Source organism: Megalobrama amblycephala, linkage group LG10 (assembly GCF_018812025.1).
Source record: "Megalobrama amblycephala isolate DHTTF-2021 linkage group LG10, ASM1881202v1, whole genome shotgun sequence".
NCBI classification, from domain to species: domain Eukaryota; kingdom Metazoa; phylum Chordata; class Actinopteri; order Cypriniformes; family Xenocyprididae; genus Megalobrama; species Megalobrama amblycephala.
Genome location: NC_063053.1, coordinates 9510101 through 9531442, shown reverse-complemented (window position 1 = coordinate 9531442; position 21342 = coordinate 9510101). Strand labels below are relative to the sequence as shown.

Here is a 21342-nt window from a genome sequence, read left to right as displayed (position 1 = left end):
TTACACTATTTCCACAAGTAGAATAGGGAAGGCGTAGGATGTAGCGTAAGCTTTTTGAGCTGCAAGAGTTTTACAATTTCTTCGTACACTGAATACGGAAGGCGACCTGGCGGAAGCTTGATATTTTACTTCATAACTTGTTAAATATGGATATTTTTTTACACAAATGCATTGTTTCTCTTCAGAAGGCCTTTATTAACCCCCGGAGCCATGTGGAGTACACGTTTATGATGGATGGATGTGGATGGAAACACTTTCTTCATCTCATACTTTTGACCCCTGTTCACAGCCATTATAAAGCTTGGATCTCAGATTATGTTAATCAGAAAGAAGAAAGTCATATACACCTAGAATGGCTTGAGGGTGAGTAAAGCTTGGGGGAATTTTCATTTGAAAGTGAACTAATACTTTAATGTTAGGATCATAACTTGGCATTGCAAAACATCTTATAATCCTCAGAGGCATCTCTATCATTTTGTTGCTGTCTCGCATATACTACTACATGACATGCAAGGATCGGTGGACGGGGCTAAAGAGGCAATGATGAAGAAATAGTCTTTCATTGTACACTGTAAAAAATGACCGTGATTTTAACAGTAAAAGACTGTAAAAATGCTGCGGTGAAAAACTGTCAATTTGTTTACAGAAAGTTTCTGTACTATATACGGTGAATAACTGTAATAGATCTAACGGTACATTTAATGTAATTTTAAGGTAAAATACCGTTAAATTCACAGTTTTTGGAAGTGAAAAATAACAATTCATTGTAAACTTTACAGTGAAAAACCATAAATTGACATTCCCACAATTCCCTGCGTGACACTTCACATTTGATATATTTTCGTTGAAATAACTCTGTTTCTTCTTAGTTTTTCTAATTTTTTTCTAATCAGTTATGTACATTAGGGTTTTATGTTACATCTAATGTTGTTAAATTAATGTTTATTGCATTTTTAAAATTTCATGCATGTTACCATGATGGTGTTCAGTGTGTGTGAATGACACTGTGTGCACTTTGATTCATCATGTGACTCTTATCACCACTGTGTTTGGTGACTGTCAGTGTATTATAAAGGTACAAAACAGATATTAGTACTTCATTAGGTTGGTAAATTAACATTATATCAGTTAATGAAATACGTTATTTTACCGTAAATTTAACAGATTTTTTTTTTTACGTTGCTACTGTATTTTTTACGGTAAAGTTCTGGCAACCACAGCTACCGGTTTTTTACCGTAAATTTTACTGGGATTTTTTTTACAGTGTACGATGACATCATACTGAGACAAAATCTGAAGCAAGTCATTTTAGGAGCTTGGTTTCAATAAAAGCTGTTTTTGGACTAACAAGGAAATTTTGAGTTCTGAAACTTACAGGATATTTTTATAGTATGACAGCCTCTTATATGTCAAAAGATCAAGGACAATTTGATTTCTCAATTCATGACCCCTTTAAAGTTCATAGATTTAACAGAGTTAAAGATATTAATACTGAGATACCATGCAAGCTTTTTTTCTGTTCTATTCTCTTATTTGTTCTCTATTCTAAATGGACTATGCTGAAGTGTTAGGTTCAGGAAGGTAGAGAGCATGCAGAATAAGGAAAGGGATAGACAGCAGCATACCACAGGGCACGGGGCATCTAGCCCATCCAGGCCTGGCAGCCCCGGTTCACCTTTCTCCCCTTTAAAGCCTCGGAAACCCTGTTCATGAAATCAGTCATATAAACATCCTGTCGTCCAGCCACACCCCCACAATGGCCGCTCTGTTCCAGTGTCTGATTGGTCCAGAGCACACTGGACCTGAGACTGACAGGAATATGTTCACTGTGTCCACAGGGATGTAAACTTCACATAGTTCAACTGATTTAACAAACTTATTGAACTAGTGGCTCCATCCTACTGTGTTCAGCAGAACCAAGTTCCTGTCAGTCTTAATCCTGAAAAGCAAAAATCCCATTGAGAGTTCTGGTGCCTAGTCATTGTTAAGTCAAATCCCCATCTACAATAGTTCTAATGTAATGTATGAGTCATATATGAGTCTCTATATACAGTACACTGTAATTCACAGACTTAGACCAGAACTCTTCTGGGCATTTGTTAGTGTTTATTACACAAAGACATAAGGAGACATGGCTTTCGGGAAGTCTCCTTTTGCCTTAGTGCTGCACGTTGAACGAAAGACATACCAACGGACACGGGGCATCTAATCCCGGGGCTCCTTGGTCTCCCTTATCCCCTTTGGCCCCCCTGTTGCCTTTCTTGCCCCTCTCCCCCTGTAAACAACAGTGCATTCGAAAAAAGTCAGACTTTAGTCCTCCTAGTCTACTATAGCAGTACTTGTAAGAAAAGCACTATCACTAAGAATAACTGTAAGACACTTTCTAAAAGTAGATGTGCTTTTGAACTGAGCTACAATGAGTATTGGGCTCATTTAAATGGATAGTTCACCTAAAAATTAAAATTTTGTCATCATTTACTCACCCTCAAGTTGTTCCAAACATGTACGAGTTTCTTTCTTCTGTTGAACGCAAAGGAAGATGTTTTGTAGAATGTTGGTAACCAAACAGTTGGCGGGCCCCATTGACTTCCATAGTATTTAGTTTCCTACTGTGGAAGTCAATGGCTACCGGTTTATAAACATTCTTCAAAATATCTTCTTTTGTGTTCAGCAGATGAGAGATATTCATTCAGGTTTGGAACAACTTGAGGGTGAGTAAATGATGACAAAATTTTCATTTTTGGGTGAACTATCCCTTTAAGAAGGGTAAGTGGAGGGGTTAAGGAGAAAGGAGGTCAGCCAGTGTGGTTAGTGTGGGAATTTAAAAATATTTGTAAAAAGTATTACTAACTTTGTGTAAAAAATACTGAATGTACATTTACTAAATATTTAATAAATGTTTAAAAATGAATAAATATGGTTAAATAAGTTGACTGACTTATGAAACGGTCATAGCCTGGGGAGCCTCAACTACATATACACTACCGTTCAAAAGTTTGGGCTCAGTAAGTCTCTTACGCTAACCAAGGCGCATTAATTTGATCAAAAATACAGTAAAAACTATTTTAATATACTGTATTTTGAAATGTAATTCAATCCTGTGATGCAAAGCTAAATTTTCAGCACCATTATGCCAGCCTTCAGTGTCACATGATCCTTCAGAAATCATCCTAATATGCTGATTGGTGCTTTGATGTTCAAAGCAGTTGTGTATTTATAAATGAAATAAAATGAAATCTTTTGTAACATTATAAATATTTCTTTACTGTTACTTTTGATCAATTTAATGGTGTCATTGCTTGAATAAAGGTAGTTGTAGAAAAATCATGGCAGCCATTTCGTATAACCATATGTTATTTTTGATCCCTACATCTAAACCTTCGAGGGGAAAATATCTTTACTCCCTGATCTTGGAATCAAAATTTGGCACCAGTAAGTAGACAATCTGTGATTGATTCCATATTGAACACTAAAATGAAATTACAAAGGCTAATGTACAAAACCTGACGAGGCACTAAAACGTTTTAATCATCATCCCTCTTCTATATTACTAATTAAAACCAGCTTTGCTCTTTAGAGTGTTTGATGATTTATCCTCAAGTCTGCACGCAAAGTTGAAGGAGAAAACTATTACATTTAAGCTATATAAATGTTTCAAAGTGGGATCTTTCTATGCTATAATACAGAGTTCTAACATTCCGAACGGCCCTCATCATGACTGTTATTCTAACACTTAATGGAGGAAGGGGAAAAAATCAAAGTGGAATTACATTATGAATCAACATGGAGCTCATTTTCTAATCCTGTTTGACAAATACTGATTCCTTAAGACTGTTTCTGAACTTTTGGCTCACATCAGGAGTTCTAAATACTCTCATCAGGATGCCGGAATGAGCTCTACATTGACATAATGCCATTTCCCACATTGCTTGGTTGTGTGCCTTTTTCAAAATAGATCCAGATGTGGCTTTCGTGGAACAATAAGAACTCTGTGCATTAGCATAATTGGGAGAAAATGAATGCAGGTTGGTAGGGAGGTAAGTGAAGGATATGAACAAAAGTAGGAGGTGAGGAAGAGGAGGAGTATTAACCCAGGCTACAACATTAGGATGCAGGAGGAGCAGGAGGAGGCCAGGGAGTGAGAAGGGGACAGAGAGGACGACCCGGCCCGACTCCGCAAAAAGAGCCACGGACACAGGCCAAGGTGCGGGGGGAGGAAAAGGGGATAGGAAGACCTGTGGAAAAAAAAGAGAGGAAGACAAGGAAAGGACAAGAGTAAAAACAGCACCGTGTCCAAGGGTCCTTCACAGCACCTTCCACTGAGCTGAGCATCAGCAGCATAGTGACAATTTATCCAAAACAGTTCAATTCACCAGTGGAGGATGCTGGGAGGAGCACTGACATGTCCTGACTTTCAAGGTGGGAGACATTCAGTCATTAACTGAGGAAATTAGTGTTAATAGGAGACAGGCATACAGTCTAAGAGGATGAAAGCATAGGAAAAGCATGGTCAGTTCACATATAATAATAACTCTCAGGACATTTTAAATGTAGCAGTTTATATCATAGGTCAATTTCTGCGTTAATCATGCAAAAATTGATTTTAAATATACTAAAAAAATAAGAACTGCAAAGAAATTATTAAAACAAAAATAATTGCAAATATATTTATATATACAGACTGACAAATATAGTGTTCTGGAATAATTATATATGTTTAAACAATTCTATCATGATCAATGAACATATACAGCAGCATCCAAAAGACTATTTAGCATTTTTGTAAATGTAATACATATGTTTAAATAATATTTTAAATTAATAACATATCAATTGGACTTACAGTTGAATAAATTAACATGAATTTTATTTGTACGTGTACACGTATAAAATATGATGCTCCATTCAGCATGATTTGAGAATGACCCACAGAGTATCTTGTGATTCAAAGGCAGCAAGAACATCTGACCGAAAAAAAGTGCAGAAACTTAAATTTTTCCTCATTATTTATGTCATAATGTTTCTGTGTTTTAATTGTGTTTTCTGTGTTTATTTCCAGGTTTATTCATTTTAGATTTCTAATTTCTTATTTTTTACTTTTAGACCCCACTGTATATATACACATATTTTCTAGCGGTGAGCAGTAGCCATTCTAATTTCTTACACCCAGCATGCTTCTGCTTGTGTCTTTAAGCAAGAACAACAACAACAAAAAAAGGCTCAAGACTGCAGGAGTTTGCAGGAAATCCTAACCGATTATGAAATCTTGTTGCATCATGCACTAAGGACAATCTCTACAGATTGTCTTCTCTCAAATATAAACAAAAAGGATATTGTCTGTTCTTCAGCGAAAACTGGAGGAGAGATTTAACTGCCAAGTTTAATATCTGTTGATATGCTAGCTAACATTAGCCTCAAGAGCTAAAATGTTTACCAATGCTTGACAACACTGTCAGCAGCTAGTAGCTTTCTACACTCAACCGGTACGTTCAAAACAGAGCTACTCGTTCTTGAAGACATATTACACAGGCAGTCGTATTGTTGCCACACTTCCACAAGCCATTCCTAAATCTCCGCTGTCCAAGGGAGCCGTACATCAGCTTGTTTCACGGTCGCCATTTCATTCACCTCTGTCTCCTTGTAAACTGGTTCTCATTGGCTATCGTGAAAGTACTGACATATAGTCAATCATCCTGATTTAAAATCCTAAATATCAAACATGTCTGATATTATCGGGGTGGCCTGATGTTTTTGCGAGCAGATCGGGAGGTTTAAGTTTTATAAACGCCTCACATTACCAGACAAACATCGTAACCGACCAAGGTTCTGGACAAGATTTTCTCTCAGATTGTTGGGAGGGGTAAATCACCCTAAAACTCCTGTAGTCTGAGCCTGACTAAATACTGCATAATAACTGATAACTACTGTTATTTAATAATGAACAATAGCAAATGCTTGAAAGTTTGGCAGATTCATGCTGGTTTAGAAATATCGTCCATCCCTTTATTTTAAGAAAGTGGACTCATGTTATTGTCCTTTAAAGTCACAATAACATATTAAGCAAACAAACTACGATCAAGAACGCATTTATAATCTTACCCGGTTTCCTTTTAATCCCGGTGGTCCTACTAAACCCTGAATAAATGGGGGAGAGACATTACAAATGGTTAATTTTTTCATTTGAATGCACTTGTACATGGTTGGAAATGTTAAATTGTGCTCTGTTACAGCACTTACAGGGATGCCTTGAGGCCCGATTGGTCCTGCTACTCCCATGTCGCCCTTTTCTCCCTGTTTAGTAAAAACATACACGGACATTATATTGAACTGTATTACACTGGACTTTATACCTTATACAGTCAGTGAATGTTTTTGATTGTTTGACAAGGGGCCACTGAATTATTGAGTTACGCATGTAATAATTAATCAACCGATCATGAGTTATTTATCACCTCAGGCTGAGCAATGATGCAATTAACTGTGATGTACATTCAAAAATATTTCATTTGGTCAACGGTCATGAGGATGTTTTTTTACGCCCACCGCATCATTGCAGTTTACTATAAGAACATCCATTTCTGGAGCTCCGCACACTGTTTTTACAACCAAAAACTGCACTAACCATTTCTCCTTTTGGTCCTGCAGGCCCAGGCACTCCTGCTGGTCCTATCAGACCCTTTGAACAAAGAAAGTGACACGCGTGAGCTTCAACAGAGGGGACGGCGGTGGGTGACGAGGTCAGAAAGGGAGAGAAAATAGTCAGTGTTGAGCACCAATAGATCAACAAACTTTTTCAGAGTTGAACAAAAGCAGTTTTAAACTCCTAATGTATGTTTGAAAACAGCCATCTGAGGTCCAATCTGCTGAGAAACCCGATAAAACTCCAAAGTTTGTTGATCTAAGGGGAAATAAACAGGCACACAAGTAAATATAACAGCGAATCCATCTTCCATTTTCCTCTCATGACTTGGAGAGGATTCAAGAGAAGGGCTGTTAAACATCTTGCTTTTTCAGGAGTCTTGCCTCTCAGCCATTTGTACAGTTGTATGCCATACTGTAATCATTGTTCATGCAGCCGCATCCCATCATGCTCTCTCCTGGTATGACATTACAAGGTCAAAGCTTGTCTTGGAATAAAATAAAGCTTTGAAGCTTGGAGGGAATTAAGCCTTTGAAAGGTCAACAGAGGTCAGGCATGTTCAATATATATATATATATATATATATATATATATATATATAAAGGTAAAGAGGGCTGCGACGGCATGAAATGTGAAGGGATTTTTCACTGGTAGAGTACTAAGTACGTACTTTTCAAAGAAAGAGAAAGTGCGTTTCAGAGAGAGAGCGAGCAAAATGTTTATAAGTGTTTGGCCATGCTCCCCTTCACTCACTCGCGTGTTGACAGGTTGAGAAATAAACCGAGCGCGGTACCTCTGGAAACAGCAAGAGGCAACAGCCAAACAGGCTTAGGGACAAAGTCAAATCAAAGTCATACTCATGCCGATGCAACCTCGATAGAGAGCTAAACAAGGCCTTGACCATTAGACAACACAGAAAAGACAAAGAAACGCAGAGGACAAGCAAGCAACAGCTCAAGCAGAGGCAGATAGACAGAAAGAGAGAAGCAGGCAGACTGCGGAGTGGGAAAAGATAGAGGGATGGATGGAATTGGAGGGGTGGATGATGGGAACGGGTCTTGCGCCACTCACCACTGGACCAGGCCTGCCGTCTAAACCATGAGCCCCCTGGACAGTGTGTAAAGAGTTACAGAGCGAGAGGAGAGATGGAGGTGGTGGAGAGGGAGGGAGGGGAGAAGTGTGGGGGGAGGAGAGGGTGGGTGAGTGAAGCAGTGACTTGTGTGCCACATAAAAACAACACTAGTTTTGATGGAGGGGTGACGTGTTGAAGATGACATGTAAGAGACGGGCAGTAACTCCTTTCATTGTGACTTTAGCTTCTTACGGTGTGACTGCTAGCGAACACTCTTTAATACAGCATGCTGTTCTCAATCATTCATTTCAACTCTATGGATGGTGATAAAATAACAACAGGTGGGTTTTAAATTCCAGAAGAGATGCAAAAACTAAAAATAATACTTGTAAATAGTTGTTCGATTCCAAAACCTAGTAAGCTGCACTGCCGTCTACTGCCTTCTAAGGCGGCATGCTAACTGAAACGCAACCTCATAAGTGACTGAAGTGGAACACTATACATAGGCAGCAACTTTGCATGCCACACAAATAGCGCTCCACATGAGAAATGCATAGGAGAGTTGACCGAACAGGATGCTAAAGGCTTGTTCACACCGAGAATGATAACTAAAGATATTTATAAGAATAGCGCATGATATCGTTCTGTTTATTCTAAGCGGCATGCTGCAGTTTTGTCTATGATGGCTTAAAATGCAACATGTTCTCCAACCAATACGACCATATAGGTCGTTTGTCACTTCCCTGAAATACGACTCATAGGAGCGTTAGTGGCGCCCCTATCGACAACAGGACACTTTCATTTTAATTCATGAAATATGACCCATAGGAGCGTTTGCTAAAATTGCGCCCCTTTCGACAACAGGAAACTTTTAATGCATTGTTCCCTTTTATCTGCGTCATATTTCAGGTTTGGCGTAGCTCAATTGGCAGAGCATTGCAATAACAATATGCAATCATGTGATCATGCGAGCGTGGGTTTGATCCCAGGGAACGCATGTGCTCGTAAAGTTTAAATGCACTATAAATCACTAAGGTTAGGTTTAGGGGTGGGGTGGGTGTAGTCATTAATAAAAATGAGTTTTGCTAAATGGAAAAAGTCCACACGCTGCATTTAAATGAACACGCATTTCATGACGACAGACGTAACATGACACTGCCAGCTAGAGGGCGCATGACTTCAAAACGTAAATATAGGTCGTAATAAGGTGCTTGAAAAATGACCTATAGGGTCGTTTTTTTTTTTTGGAGGACAGTCTCTTAAAATGATGTCTAGGTAGGCAGCTCACTAGGTTATGGAACAGAGGAGCACAATGGATAAAATTTACAAAAAGCTTTGGTTCCTTGTTTTTAAAGTAGCATTTTATGTTGTTTTTCAGTAAAAATCTGTAAACAATTGTTATTTTACTTAAAATTTACTTGCACGAGGCTCTAATTTTTAATTTTCTTTCCAAATTGGTAAAATGTTTTTTAAGAATCAATATTGTGAGGTTTATGCTTAAATTAATAGAAAAAATATATATAATTTATCTAATTTTATCTATTTGTTTTACTGAAGAACAAGACAAAAATACTGATTAAAACCTTTTTTTGCAGTGCATTCTAAAGGATTTCTTAACATTTCAATTTCTAACATTTCAATTTTTTTTAAAAGGAGTTACTGTGCCATTGATGATGTGACTAGAACAAGTTTATCAATGACTTTGACACCATAGATATACACCAGAAGTCAGGAAAAGACCCCTGAAATTCACAGTAACAAAACCTATAGCATGCTATTTAACAGAGCAGAGAGGAAACATTTCATAAACAACCACATACAGTATTTTGAAATAATAACATGGACGTCAGTCAGTTACAGTAATATAAATTCATCAGGAACTTGTTGGTAATCTATTAAAATGTGTATAAAACAATGTGACAAGATGATTACATGATGCCACTTGTATATATGATTGCCAAATGTGGACATCCACTGATTCATGCAATGTGACACTTAGCCATGAACCATGACGTCTAGTTACAAAGACACATGAAATAGCAGCACAATGATATTTGCATTAAGGGGGCTAGAGCACAAACCTTACAAAAAACATGCTTTTCCACTAGCGCTGCACTCAGGAAAGACAAGATTGAATGAATATTATTAATAAATTAATTACTCACTGGTATAAAGTACTCATCCTTTATTCATCAAAATGATTGATTTAATGATATGGACAGCTATTTTATCTTACATTGTTCTGACTGTAATTGCAATGCATGTTTATCAAGCATTAACAACTAGATTATAAGAATCAGAAATGTACTTACAGGGAGTCCAAGATGGCCTCTGTCTCCTTTTTCTCCTTTCTGTCCAGGTGATCCCTTCTCTCCTCTTAAGCCTATTCCTGGCTCTCCCTGACCCAGAAACAACATATGAGATTTAATGTCTTGTTTAGCATATGACAGAGGCCCATAACAGTTCGATTGAAGTTAATTAAGTTAAAGGGATAGTTCACCTAAAAATGAAAATTCTGTCATCATTTACTCATCCTCAAGTTGTTCCAAACCTGTATGCATTTCTTTCTTCTGCTGAAGTCAAAAGAAGATATTCTGAAGAATGACATTAACCGAACAGTTGATAGGCCCCATTGACTATCATAATATGGAAAAAGAAAATACTATGGAAGTCATCGACAGTTTACTCATATTCTTCAAAATATCTTCTTTTGTGTTCAGCAGAATATAGAAAGTTATACAAGTTTGGAACAACTTGAGGGTGAGTAAATGATGACAGAATTTTCGTTTTTGGGTGAACTATCTCTTTAAGTTGGTTAACCTGGAATATAAAAGTGACTTAGGCTGGGATACTTACCTTTGGTCCTGACAAACCTGGAGGTCCCTGATAGGCACAAAAAATAAATATGAGAAATCAGTATCAAAACATTTTGAGTTGTTTAAAATTAGTTCCTCTTTATAAATGCACCATCAAATGAAAAAAACAAAACAAAAAAAATGCACTGATGCTCCTTATGCCCACATATATGCCTGTAATATGCCTGCTGTTATCATAAGCTTTTATGGAGTAGACAATGCCCTCACCACTGGCCCAACTGGCCCTGCAGGTCCTGGAGGTCCAGCAGGCCCATAGACCTGAAAGAACAAAGATAGGGGAGTTAACATTAAGATACTTAATTCAAGATATTTACCAACTTAGGAAACCCACAGGGGTGATATCTATACAAACCCCATTATAACCCCCAAAATGTGCAAATCAAATGCTAAAAAATGTGAAACATACCAGCTCTGCTTTATCTCCTTTCTCTCCAGGTTCACCTTTCTGACCCTGAAGATGATATGAAAAAGCAAAAAGAGACGGAATACTCAACTTTACCATTCATTCAACAGAATTAAAACTGGCATGATGAAATACACTGCACCCCAAAGTCATGTGATGTCTTTTCATCAATGACATTTGCTTGAGGGGCAGCATTGCATACCATTGGGCCTGGCAATCCAATATGGCCAGGGGGCCCTGAAACCCCCTTTTCTCCAGTAGGGCCATCTAAACCCTACAGAATGAGGAAAGAATGTGAAATAGCAATTAAAATTGGCAGAAAAGTCCATTAGGGGGACTGGGTTGATGAACATCCTCTAAAACAAAATCCACAACCAAGAGACCTTTGAACTCATAGCATCCAACACGTAGGACTAGTGATTAGTAAATTGTAGGCTTTTAAGAATGCAATGCTGCCCACTCACCACAAACTCTTTCAAAATTCAAAAGCACTCATGATGATCCCACTTGCTCACATTACCAAAACCAAGTTTACATGCAAATCATTTTCTGATTAAGGTCTATATTCTGGTTAAGCCTTTCATTTGAAAAAGATGTTTACATGCTTCACAATTATTGGAATATTTTAATGTTCTTGTAATCAGAATATTCCAAACAAACAAACACAAATGCATGGTCCTCTGAAAATACAGAAGGTGCTTTCTTTTTGAGTTTTAGTGGATATTCTGAATACAAGAATCCAAACAGGCATATGCCTATATATATATATATATATATATATATATATATATATATATATATATATATATATTTATATATATATATTTATTAATACATTTTTTTTTTATTATTAAAATTTCTAGAAAAACAAATATTGGGTTAATTTGGTTATGGCAATCTGGTTAATGCGTTTACATTATGTTTACATAATTTGAATATTATGATATTTTGCTTAATATCAGAAGATTCTTTCGTGCAGGGGTTAAAGGTCACAACACCCTTGTGATTATTTAACAACTCAGGTGTAGTCAGACAGACTACTTGTGATGGGAAAGCTGGTGCAGTCACTCACAGGTGATCCCGAGGGGCCCATGTCTCCCTTGTCTCCTTTTGGCCCAGGGAAGCCCATGACTCCTCCTTCTCCCCGTGGTCCCTCTGGTCCAGGAGGGCCAATGGGTCCCTGTTCTCCTGGCTTTCCTCTTGGACCCTAAGAAGTAAACAGGTGCAAACACTTAAGTAAATGCGTCCACCAATGGGCTAATCAAAGATTAGTGGCTAGTAAATTTATAGTAAATGTTAATTATTATTTACCTTTTCCCCATCAAGACCAGGGGGACCTGGAAGTCCAACATCACCCTGAGGAAAAAAAGAAGTGATGTTTAATGCAAAAGAAAAGGGTGGTCTACAGATATGTAAAATACTTCCTCAAATCTAACCAGAATTTAGTATGAATCTAGTATGAAATTCTCCCAATGTTAGACAACAAGGATAAAAGAGTTAAGAATGAGAGAAGTTGATCAGCTACCTTCAAACCAGGAAGCCCTGGAGGCCCAGGGGGTCCAGGTAGACCAGGAGGGCCCTAAAATTACAAAACAGATGCTTAAATAAACACTGAAATTTGTTCTCTGTTTATATGTCCAAATACTCGAACAAAATGTTATCCAGTTTCCTAACCACACAACAAAAACAGAAAAGGCCTTTAGAGTGACACTTACCATTGAATGCACGTTGCGAATATCCTGAAAAAAGAAATGAACTTAGTGCCTTCACATATTACAAATGAATCTGTTGAAACTTTTACAACAAGGCAGAGAAGGGAATATGCAAAATAACCAAATTATAAATAAAGTAACATTTGTATACATAAAGGCATAGACATACATTTTCATTGTTGTTGATTAAAGTTTTTCCTGGCTCCCCGGTTGGACCTGGTGGTCCCTGTTGAGTGATGGGAGAACAATCAATCAATCAATATATAACATTACTTCTGATATCAACCATTCACATCAACATTTTATCTTTCAGTGACAAACCTTACACTGTACACATGGCCTCTACTCACCCTTGGTCCAGATGGGCCTTCCTGGCCAGCTTCACCCTGCAAAGCAAAAAGCATTCATTTGTGCTATTGTTCTCCAAAGACTAGAGATGCTCCGATCAGCATTTTTGGGGCCGATCACCGATTACCGATCACCAAGATCATGATCTGCCGATTGCCGATCACTGCCGATCACAGAATGGCAGGGGAATGGGAATCTTTTATCTACAATCTAGCAGAGTTTGCACCATTTGTAGAAAAGAAACTAACTCTAAATTAACCGTATTGAGAAAAAAAAACTTAGTTTTGGATCTGATATAGTTGAGGAACCAACTATATCAGATCCAAAAAATAAAATAATGTAAGCTACTGTATGCCAATGCCATCCTTCCTAAATAACAAAGCAGAGAAACAAGGAGGCCAAGCAGATAGTTACCAACCAAATGAATTCCATAATTCTGAACGTGATATCTTCGTACTATCCTTGCTGTATGGTTCACGTCGTTTAAATACATCACTCAAGCCTCGTTTACACTGCACGCGTGTGCGGTGCAGCTACCGGAGCTGATACGCGGCCACTCTAGTCAATGCTCGTGTTTACACCAGCCGCGCCGCTTCGCTAAAGATAGGCGCCTCGCCTATTTTTGACGGACGCCGCGTCCAAGACGCGCAGCTCAAATACAAAATAAAGACGTAAAGTTAGCCGTTTGCAATGTATGTCGTGATGAAATCCCTCGAGGTGGAAGCAAGCAACGTCATTTTAACACCACTAACATGATAGACACCTTAGAACACGCCATACAACTGAACATATGCCGAGTATGAGAAACTAAACCAGCCGAAGCCAACAACATCCCCATCCCTCAACCAGCCGACAGTGTGTGAAGCCTCGTTTACACTGCACTACATTGCAAACGGCTAACTTTACGTCTTTATCGGACACTTTGAAAAACTTCCAGACGGGAGAACTCATGTTGCCACTGACAAGCTCCGCTCTGCTGTTGTGTACCTGTGCGCCGTGCATGCACGTGTGAAAAAGTCGCACGAGTAATTTACGTCACGTGATCGGCTTTTTTGATCGGCGCTTTTGGGGTTCGCCGATCAAGCTATTTTTAGCCAATATCGGCCGATCATGATCGGTGGCCGATCAATCGGCGCATCACTACCAAAGACGTATTCAAAATATAACAATCATATAAGGTCATCTACAGTTGCAATGCGTAAGCACTCATTTATTGCCAATTGCTCACCTTTATGCCTTGATCACCTTTGTCACCCTGTGAAAAGACATGCAATAATGAACCTGAAATTCACTTCTTACTAAACCATAGGCAGATTTTGGCAGATTGGACATGTAATCATAACACTCCAAGAAATCAATTTAGCAGCCGATATTAGGCTACTTAGAGCCAGTTGGTGGAGAATGCGGGCACGTTACCTTGGGTCCAGCTTGTCCCGGCTGTCCTGGGGCACCTGGTTCTCCTTTAATGCCAGTTCCTGCAGAACTAGACTCGCCTTTTTCTCCCTAGCAATAAATACAAATGTAGGAGTTAACCATGACTTGACTGATTCAAAGATTCAGCTCTATTTAATGAAGGCGTATAAATATTCTAGTGTGAGCATCTTGTTCCCATTTCCTTTTGAAGCATTACAGTTAGCCTCTTTAATTCATGACAGCTGTGGTACTTAAACACAGGGAGCGAGCATAAAGGTGTGGTCACATTAGATGAAATGATTTCAGACGATATATTGCTACCTTCTAAGGCTTCTGTTTTGTAGATACGCTAATTTAATCATAACATTTTAAAAAGTTAACATACTGTCTTCTTTCATTTCCTGCAACACTGTAAACCAAACCATGCAGATGTAATTCTTGTTTGTATTTGCATGTGCATAAATGAAAATAAATGGAAAACAAAGTTTGACCGCAAATTAAGCATGACATATTGTTAAGCTTCAGTAAAGACAAAGTAATACTGACTATTAAAATTAAATGAAACACACAGTACATTATTAAATAAATAAATACAGGTATACAAACATCATTGAGTGCAGACGTTCAGCTCACCACTTCACAGATGTCTTTCAAACATGCATGTATAATTAAAGTCAAATCAACGCAATTCACCCCCCAAAAATAAATAGCTGCTATTTTTATTCAGCCTCTTTTTATTCCAAACCCACATGGCTTTCTTTTTTTCTGTGGAACAAAAAACTGTTTTTTTTTTGTTTTTTTTGAGAAATGTCATTAACTAAATCTAAAATTTCAAATAAAGCTGAAATAAAATAAAATAAAATATAAATATTAATGAAAAACGTACACTTTAATAAATTGAAGTCGAAGTAGTAAAATGACTAAAACTTAAATGAAAGTACCGTAACACTAAATAGAAATATGGGTAACACTTTAGTATAGGGAACACATAGAAAATATTAATTATGACTTTTTCCTCAATTAACCCCTAATTTACTGATTATTAACAGTTAGTAAGGTAGGTGTTCAGGTATTGGGTAGGATTAAGAATGTAGAATATGGTTATGCAGAATAAGGCATTGATATGTGCTTAATAAGTACTAATAAATAGCCAATATTCTAGTTAAAAAACTAGTTAAAAGACCCTAAAATAAAGTGTTACCGAAATAAAAACTAATAAAAATGACAAAAGCACACAACAAAATTACAAAAAGAGAACATAGATAATACATTCAGGTTTGAAATTGCAAAAGGGTGAGTAAAATTCACCCTCAATATTCAACATCACATCAAAAAACACTGCTGAGCTTGACGGTGTCAGAACAAGCACTTGTGCAAGACCACAGCCACAGCACACATTCAGGTGTACCTTGTAGCCCCGTTTTCCAGGGATACCAGAAACACCTGCCTGACCCTTCATATTGACAGAAAAATGACTTTAAGAATTTCGTATGATCAGTAAATATGTTAAAGATACAACCACACCAAACCAGGCCTTTACCTTTCGTCCAGGGGCGCCTGGGAAACCAGGCTCTCCCTGAAGAGTGCAAGATGTCAACGTTAAAAAAACAGAGAAAGAGAGAAAAGGAAAACAGTGAGAAAAGACCTAAACACCCTCAAATTCTGACCTTTGAAAATCAACATCATATATTTTGCTTGAAAAAATCATTCTTAATTTCAACTGAAGATTATTTTCTGCAATTATTTAGCCAAACACTGTTTACATCTATCGTAAACCCCCAAGGGTCTATCAGATGTCATCATTTCTATTGAAACAATTAACTGCACGTGCTGGTATCAATATTTAGATTGGAATGTCGAAGTTTGTGCTCTCCAGGCACGCAAATAGCTGATCACTAGCAGCATGCCGCAATGAGCCGCCCCCCACAATTGGTTTGTTATTAATAGTAAAGAGCACATGACAGTTATTTAATTCATGTCTGTTATCTCAGACTAATGAGCAGACATGAAGGCAGTGATTTACAGACACAGCTGTGGCTGCACGAGGACACTCAACCCATCGGGGTCGAGGGTGACTGGGGGGTCTGACTGCTTGTGGCACCATCCGTCTTTCTCCAGCCATCTCATTCCTCAAGTCTCAGACGCCACTTTACAGTGTCAGAAGGTGAGACGGTTATATGTGACGTGGCTATATAATGAGCTATTAATCGCCCTCTGGTGTGCAAGCAGTTCTACTTAAAATCATAACATATAATATTGAGATCTCAAAGGAGCATTTTAGCAAAGGAATGCTTCTGGAAGAGCATGCAGGTTTCTGGGAAAAAAGGATAGTTCTTTATAAAAGGCTGGGGATCATGGGTAAAAGTGGATGGGGATAGATAGGCTGCAGTAGAAGTGAACTACCTTCACTCCTTGTTTCCCAGGCATTCCAGGCATCCCTAGCTCACCCTGTAAAATCATCATGAATTACTCATCGTTTCAGTACTTAAGAAGTCACACATTCACAAGCCAAAACCAAAGATTGCACTCACAACACAAGCAAAACACCAGTGAAAGTCTTTTGCTTCAGCAGATGTTAGACATGATGACAAACGAGAATTGCCCAGCACATCTGCTCACCGCTGTGTTGTAAGTTGTGCTTTGTATGCTGGCAGTGTTGGGATTTGTAACGTGTCATATAGACACATTATTTTAAGCGTTTGACCCTGTCGTCTATTCACCACTGTTCCTTTCTTAGACCACTTTTGATAGATACTGACCACCACAGACTGGGAACACCCCACAAGATCTGCAGTTTTGGTGATGCTCTGACCCAGTCGTCTAGCCATCACAATTTGACCCTTGTCAAACTCACTCAAATCCTTACGCTTGCCCAATTTTCCTGCTTCTAACACATCAACTTTGAAGACAAAATGCACAAAATTCACTTGCTGCCTAATATATCCCACCCACTAACAGGTGCTGTGATGAAGAGATAATCAGTGTTATTCACTTCAACTGTTGGTGGTCATAATGTTATGCCTGATCAGTGTATATTTCCAATGTAATTCTAATGTAAAAAATGACTGCAAGCCAAGAACTTTCAGATTTTCAGTCAGCTGTAACTAATAAAAATGGCAATATTAACACACAATTTTCCACCAAATGTACTACATTAACACAATTACTTTCTACAATAATTAAAGCAACATAGTAATGTGTTGCATTTACAAGCAATGTTTCCCAACACAGTTAACTAGCAATACTTCACTGGTCAACCAGCTTAACTAGAAGACCACACTGGTTGACCGTATGCAGGTTCACCAGCTAGACCAGCAGCAAAGCACATCTAATCAGCATAAACCACTACTAAGCTGGTTTCTTTAGTAGGTTTATCAAACACACAAACAAACAGGTAGCTTAGTCAGTACTCAATCATTATATTACATGGTAGTGCCACAAGGGAAGCGTTTTACAACATGTCCAGAAAGCCTCTACAGAAAACAACGCATGACATTCAAAGACTGGCAGCCAGACAACAGGCAGCCGAGGTTAGAGGTCAAAGATGGCATGAAGACTCCAGTGAGTCTGAGCAGAGGGCAGGTGGCAGAGCCTAGCTTGGCATAACCCGCTTTGACAGGTGCAGTGGTCAGACCTTGGAGAGGGTTGCAGGTTGTCAAGAGAGACAGACGCCAAATGTGTGCGGTTTGAGAGGGTATTAATGATCCAAGGCACTCTAGTGTGCTTTTGGGCCCGAGACAAAACTGCTTGTCATACTCAGCTGCTTTCATAAACGCTGACCAATCAGGGACCAGAAAGGGCAGTTGGGTTTGGACAAGAGAGTCGTATGGCAGAGAGTCGTATGGGAGTTTATGCGTGTTCCCAGTAGATGAAAGAGTCCGACTGCATGTAACTGTCCCGTTAAGGGATTGGAACGATGCAGTGATGGTTGATCACTTTAATCATGAAAGAGAAACTTCTTGGACACATGCTGAAAACAGGAAGTCTCTTTGATCATCTTCATTTCCAATCAACTCACACCATTCCACTAGGCCCTGCTGCCCATCATCATGTCTCCTTCAACCCCGTCTGCTTCTATTTTAGAGTGAAGAGCGCTTGGTGGGGCAGAGGCTAAAGTGTGGACAGACACAGGCTGCAAGTGATTTATGGGAGTGCTAATCTTCAGGCTAAAAATGATGAAGACGGAGCCTTTGGAGTTGAGGGGAACTCTGGGAAGGTGAAGAGAACAGTCATCAGCACTGAGAAGAAGTGGCTGCATTCTTTGCTGACAAACTTGATTCCTTCAGGACTGTTCATAATAAGTAATGACTTACTTTGGCTCCTATGAAATACGAGAGCATGGTATACGTGCTTGGCCCGAGGTATAAAGAGAAAACGGGTGAAAGAAATTTCCAAAATAAACCTAATAAGTTCCATTTATATATCGACATGCATCATATACTGCTCAAGCACTTTGAGACACAAAGGATCCTTGTATGAAGGAAAAACAACTATTAAACGTTCAGTTCTGACTCTTAAAGACACCGTGTGTCATTTTTGAGGCACTAGCAGCGTAATTGCAGTGTGTTTAGCCACGTTTCCACCGCAGGAACTTTCCCCAGGAACTAGGGACTTTGGGGTTGTACTCGGTGTGTTTCGACCAAACGAACTAGGGTCTAAATGAAGTTCCGGGTAAAAATTTCCCTCTCAGAAAGTACCTGCTTGCGGGGTAGTACTTTTTCAAAGATCAGGAACTTTCAGGGGGCTGACTTGGTAATTGAACATGCTGATTGGTTGAGTTCACGCAGGATTTTGATTGGTTGACTCCATGCAACATTTTATTTCAACCACCATTTTTGTCTGTTGCAGTGCAGTGCATGCAGTAAGAGTTGTTTGCTATTCGAATCAACAATGAGTTGATATGAATGTGACCGATGGACCAACGACAAGGTTCAGGCTTTATTAAGTTTATACGCGGAGGACGAAATCCAGCAGGAAAGCTGCGTGCAGTCCTACGTCACTGGACTTAATCTTCACGGTACTTTGCAGTCATTTAATCTGTTGCTGCTGCTTCATGTAGTGCCTAAAAACCCAGTAAAATCACTGCAGTGCATGGCTTCTCCTGACTTATTGCTTTAATAACCCTTGGGCTCTCTATTTTAGCAATCCCGATCTGGAGGGGAGTGTGTAACTGAGAAGTTTTGTAAGAGCCAAAGTCAAGTAGAAAAAAATAAAGCGGCTCTCGTTTGATCTTGGAGGTGCTTCACTGGGCGGTTCTTTAAATTCATGTCATGCCATCATCTCTCATTCCTACTTAACATAAGAATCTAATGGCAGAGGCACGGTTGAACACTTGTTACATGAGGGTACATCTGCCTTTTAATCTCTGTGTGTGTGTTTGCAAGTTTGATTGTTACTGTAAATGTGTGTTACATTTATTCCAGTTGGAGAGAAATACAGACAGTCTTTAGCAGCCTCACTTAATACAGATGAGGCTCACCCACTGTTGGCTGCAGGAGTAAAATTTAAAAGACCTTTTTAATGCATAAAGTGGACCAAATTGGTCAAGAGTGCATCATATCAACTATATTTGGTCAAATATAGTTACATAAAATTTTACATAAAAAGAGTTTTGTTTACAATTTTTAGCCACTATGTAATTATTTTATACTATTTTACTATTTTATAGTTTTGATGACTTTATTTTATTCTAAAATAAATAAAATAATAACAATAAGAGTGCATAGGTTTGTCCAAATCTTTGATTATTATTACATGGTACTATATTTATGTATACTACACATGAATATACATTCAAAAGTTTTTTTTTAAAGAAATTAATACTTTTACTCAGCAAGGATGCATTAAAGTGACAGTAAAGACATTTATAATGTTAAAAAAGATTTCTATTTCAAATAAATGCTGTTTTTTGAACTTTTTATTCATTAAAGAATCCTGTAAAAATTGTCATGCTTTCTAAAAAATGTTATGCTAATAATTAGAAATGTTTCTTGAGCGCCAAATCAGCATATCAGAATGATTTCTGAAGGATCATGTGACACTAAAGACTGAAGTAATGATGCTGAAAATTCAGCTTTACTATAACAGGAATAAATTATATTTTAAAATAAATTAAAATAGAAATCAGTTATTATAAATTGTAATAATATTTCACAATAGTTCTGTTTTTACTTTATTTGAGATCAAATAAATGCTTCTTTCAAAAACAAAAATTCTTACTAATCTCAAACTTTTGAATGATATCATGTTACAGTGATATTTTCTGGTACTTTTTTGATGCTGCCTTAATTTGTAACATACAGTGTTGTGTTAAATGGTACAGTGTAAATGAAGAGTCATAACAACTACATGTAAATCCCTCAATGATATATTCAAACAAGCAACAGCCCGGTCCCAAGCCTGAAACCCTGAAACTACTGTCCTGCATTCAATTAGAGGCGGTGATCAAGTTGTATATATATAATTGTATAAAAAACACTAAATATAGCACTGCTGCAGATGTGCTTATTTATGTCAGTTCCCCAGCTGGCATGTCTGCTGAATCTGATGATGAAAACATTCATATACTTAAACAGACTGCTCAAATGCAGAAACACAAAGCACTGTCATGACAACAGACTTAACAATCGAAGAGTATGGCAGCATGTGTTTGGCAGGGACAAAAGCAGGTAGCAAAAATAAGTGTGCTAAGTCCATCAAGCTGTGTGTAACAGGGGACTCTCCACAAACAGCAGGGATAGAGGCCTGTAAATCAGATGCACAGGTGTTCAGATGAAGAAAGGAGGGAATGTCTTGTGCTAGCGGCCTGTTTTTCTCTTAGCGTGCAATCCCTCTGGTCTCCCAGCTTGACTCCGGTACTGGGTCATATGTCTTTGTGC

The 21342-nt window shown here is 38.2% G+C and overlaps 1 protein-coding gene across 34 annotated transcripts in view; it reads right to left on the bottom strand.

Moving 5' to 3' along the window:
- The window catches only part of col13a1 (collagen, type XIII, alpha 1), a 110850-nt gene that overhangs the window by 6784 nt on the left and 82724 nt on the right, over positions 1 to 21342 (bottom strand). For 24 of the 34 annotated variants that reach the window (XM_048204421.1, XM_048204423.1, XM_048204424.1 and 21 more), the window contains 21 exons: positions 16868 to 16912; positions 16005 to 16040; positions 15873 to 15917; positions 14468 to 14554; positions 14280 to 14306; positions 13054 to 13089; positions 12873 to 12929; positions 12707 to 12730; positions 12517 to 12570; positions 12303 to 12347; positions 12064 to 12198; positions 11194 to 11265; positions 10995 to 11039; positions 10796 to 10846; positions 10569 to 10595; positions 10025 to 10111; positions 7712 to 7747; positions 6623 to 6676; positions 6238 to 6291; positions 6100 to 6135; positions 2189 to 2275 (listed from right to left, as the gene is read on the bottom strand). In XM_048204421.1, coding sequence (XP_048060378.1) covers positions 2189 to 2275; positions 6100 to 6135; positions 6238 to 6291; positions 6623 to 6676; positions 7712 to 7747; positions 10025 to 10111; positions 10569 to 10595; positions 10796 to 10846; positions 10995 to 11039; positions 11194 to 11265; positions 12064 to 12198; positions 12303 to 12347; positions 12517 to 12570; positions 12707 to 12730; positions 12873 to 12929; positions 13054 to 13089; positions 14280 to 14306; positions 14468 to 14554; positions 15873 to 15917; positions 16005 to 16040; positions 16868 to 16912 — 1140 coding nt within the window. Of the gene's footprint in view, positions 1 to 1625; positions 1704 to 2188; positions 2276 to 6099; positions 6136 to 6237; positions 6292 to 6622; positions 6677 to 7711; positions 7748 to 10024; positions 10112 to 10568; positions 10596 to 10795; positions 10847 to 10994; positions 11040 to 11193; positions 11266 to 12063; positions 12199 to 12302; positions 12348 to 12516; positions 12571 to 12706; positions 12731 to 12872; positions 12930 to 13053; positions 13090 to 14279; positions 14307 to 14467; positions 14555 to 15872; positions 15918 to 16004; positions 16041 to 16867; positions 16913 to 21342 lie in introns of all 34 variants that reach the window. The other 10 variants (XM_048204422.1, XM_048204430.1, XM_048204432.1 and 7 more) reach the window with 7 other exon arrangements.